The sequence below is a fragment of the Camelina sativa genome, chromosome 16, assembly GCF_000633955.1.
Source record: "Camelina sativa cultivar DH55 chromosome 16, Cs, whole genome shotgun sequence".
NCBI lineage: Eukaryota > Viridiplantae > Streptophyta > Magnoliopsida > Brassicales > Brassicaceae > Camelina > Camelina sativa.
Genome location: NC_025700.1, coordinates 25,375,262 through 25,377,529, shown reverse-complemented (window position 1 = coordinate 25,377,529; position 2,268 = coordinate 25,375,262). Strand labels below are relative to the sequence as shown.

At 38.2% G+C, this 2,268-nt stretch overlaps 1 protein-coding gene across 1 annotated transcript in view; it reads left to right on the top strand.

The window, feature by feature from the left end:
* The window catches only part of LOC104752403 (probable leucine-rich repeat receptor-like protein kinase At5g49770), a 5,568-nt gene continuing 3,932 nt past the window's right edge, over nucleotides 633–2,268 (top strand). The window contains exons 1-9 of the mRNA XM_019237900.1: nucleotides 633–781; nucleotides 867–990; nucleotides 1,104–1,175; nucleotides 1,275–1,349; nucleotides 1,433–1,504; nucleotides 1,610–1,771; nucleotides 1,854–1,928; nucleotides 2,010–2,081; nucleotides 2,169–2,240. Of these exons, the coding sequence (XP_019093445.1) occupies nucleotides 673–781; nucleotides 867–990; nucleotides 1,104–1,175; nucleotides 1,275–1,349; nucleotides 1,433–1,504; nucleotides 1,610–1,771; nucleotides 1,854–1,928; nucleotides 2,010–2,081; nucleotides 2,169–2,240 (833 nt within the window). The 5' untranslated portion in view covers nucleotides 633–672. The remainder of the gene's footprint in view (nucleotides 782–866; nucleotides 991–1,103; nucleotides 1,176–1,274; nucleotides 1,350–1,432; nucleotides 1,505–1,609; nucleotides 1,772–1,853; nucleotides 1,929–2,009; nucleotides 2,082–2,168; nucleotides 2,241–2,268) is intronic.

The following is a 2,268-nucleotide window of genomic DNA, read 5'->3' as shown; positions in this document are numbered from 1 at the left end:
ATCATTCACTAATAGACAACTTTTTTTTTTGAATTATTAACTTTTTTGGGGTTGACGAATTGGATCTATTATTGGATACTCTCTGTCTGTATATTTAACTAAAGTTTGTATTACATGTAGACAAAAATGTGTAGTTTCTTGAAAAGTGGAAGAAGTGGCTTTTACGTTTAAAGCATTTAATTAGTTTATGGAGATGGTTGGATTATTGGGCACTGGCGAGACCCCACTTTTTTATGGTAGGTTCCACTATCTTCTGCTTCTCTGTCTTGTGATTCTCAGGCTCAGCATAATGATCAACGAAGGTTGCTTTGATTGGAAAACAGAGCTTAACGGTAACCTAAGTTTACATTATTAATTTTGTAGTGCCTATTTGAAATTATTTTGTACTTATATATAGAAATGTAACACTCAAGTGTTTTAATAACTAAAATGTTTTGTAAAAGAGACACATGAACCGTTAAATTGACTTCGAAGAGAAGGCAAATTGAGTGAAACCTACTTTTCTTGGTGCCACTCGTGTTCCTATTGGCACACTTCCCACTTACATTTTTTTCTTAATGAGACATTGATGAATCTTGTCTCATAAGGAAGCTACTTTAATCTGTTTGTTCTTTCTCCAAGATTTTCACTTAAATATCAAACTTCAAGAACTCATGTCTCTTGAGGAACAATATGGTGGCTTCCAACACCAAAACCGCTACGTCGCGGTTGCTATTGATCTGTTTTGCTTACTCGTTCACTTTCTTCTCAATGACTTCCTCAGTCACTGACCCTCGTGATGGTATGTGATGAATTCTGCTTTTCCCTTGCGTTGAATCCGTTCGTGAAAATGATTGTGATTTACTCGCTTTGTTGCTTTCTATTAGCGGCCGCTCTGCGTTCTTTGATGGATCAATGGGACAACACACCGCCTAGTTGGGGAGGTTCTGAGGATCCTTGTGGAACTCCTTGGGAAGGTGTCTCCTGCAACAACTCCAGAATCACTGCATTGTGAGTGTTCCTTAATCACTCAGTCATTCGTACCTTTGTATGCGTGAAAAAGAAGAAATATTAGAGCAGTTTTCTTAGTTATTTTGTTAACAAGCATAGTCTTTAATGTGCAGGGGGTTGTCAACAATGGGTCTCAAAGGAAGGCTTAGTGGGGACATTGGAGAACTAGCTGAACTAAGATCCTTGTCAGTCTCTTTTGACGAATCATCGACAATTACAACAGAGGAACGTCTCATTTTAATTTTTTTTTTCTGACCTGACCTGGCGACTTTGTGTTGTTTCAGGGACCTTTCGTTTAATCCTGGTCTCGCGGGTTCACTTACTTCTCGGTTAGGAGACCTGCAAAAGCTCAACATCCTGTAAACATCTTTTCTGCGCAAACATCTTGTAAAGTGATCTCTTTGTTCTTGTTCTAAACAGTTGTATTGTTTTTTTTTTGTAGTATCCTTGCTGGCTGTGGCTTCACTGGTAGCATCCCAAATGAGATTGGCTATCTCAAAGATCTATCTTTCTTGTAAGAAATTCGCATTTTTGCAGTGTTAAGTCTTGTACTTCACCTTTAAACCAACAACCTATGTTTTATGAGACTTGCCACTTTGGCTCCACCATGTTATCTCAGGGCCTTGAACTCAAATAACTTCACGGGTAAAATTCCAGCATCTCTAGGAAACCTCACCAAGGTTTATTGGTTGGATCTTGCGGATAATCAGTTGACAGGACCCATTCCAATTTCATCAGGCTCTAATCCTGGTCTTGATCTTCTTTTAAAAGCCAAACACTTGTGAGTACTTTTATTTTCTGTGCAGACATCTTCTTTAGCTTCAAGTATCTCTCATCTGATACAAATGTTATTGAAACTGTAGTCATTTTAACAAGAATCAGCTCTCAGGCACAATTCCACCAAAACTTTTCAGCTCTGAGATGATACTGATCCATGTGTATGTAAAGTACTCTATAATCATATTAAACTTCTGCCAAGATTAAGGCTACTCATCTCAACAGATATGTTCAAATGTCAGATTATTCGATGGAAACCAATTCACAGGGAGCATACCTTCCACTTTAGGACTCGTTCAGACACTAGAGGTTCTGTGAGTAACACACCATCTCTTTGTCCTTCGTTTCATGTTTCTTCCCTATCTTCAAAAGATTTAACGTCTCTCTTGGATTTGCAACAGTCGGCTTGACAGAAACACTCTGACCGGAAAAGTTCCAGAGAATCTCAGTAATCTCACAAATATCATTGAACTGTAAGTGTAACCAGAGTTGTAACTTATC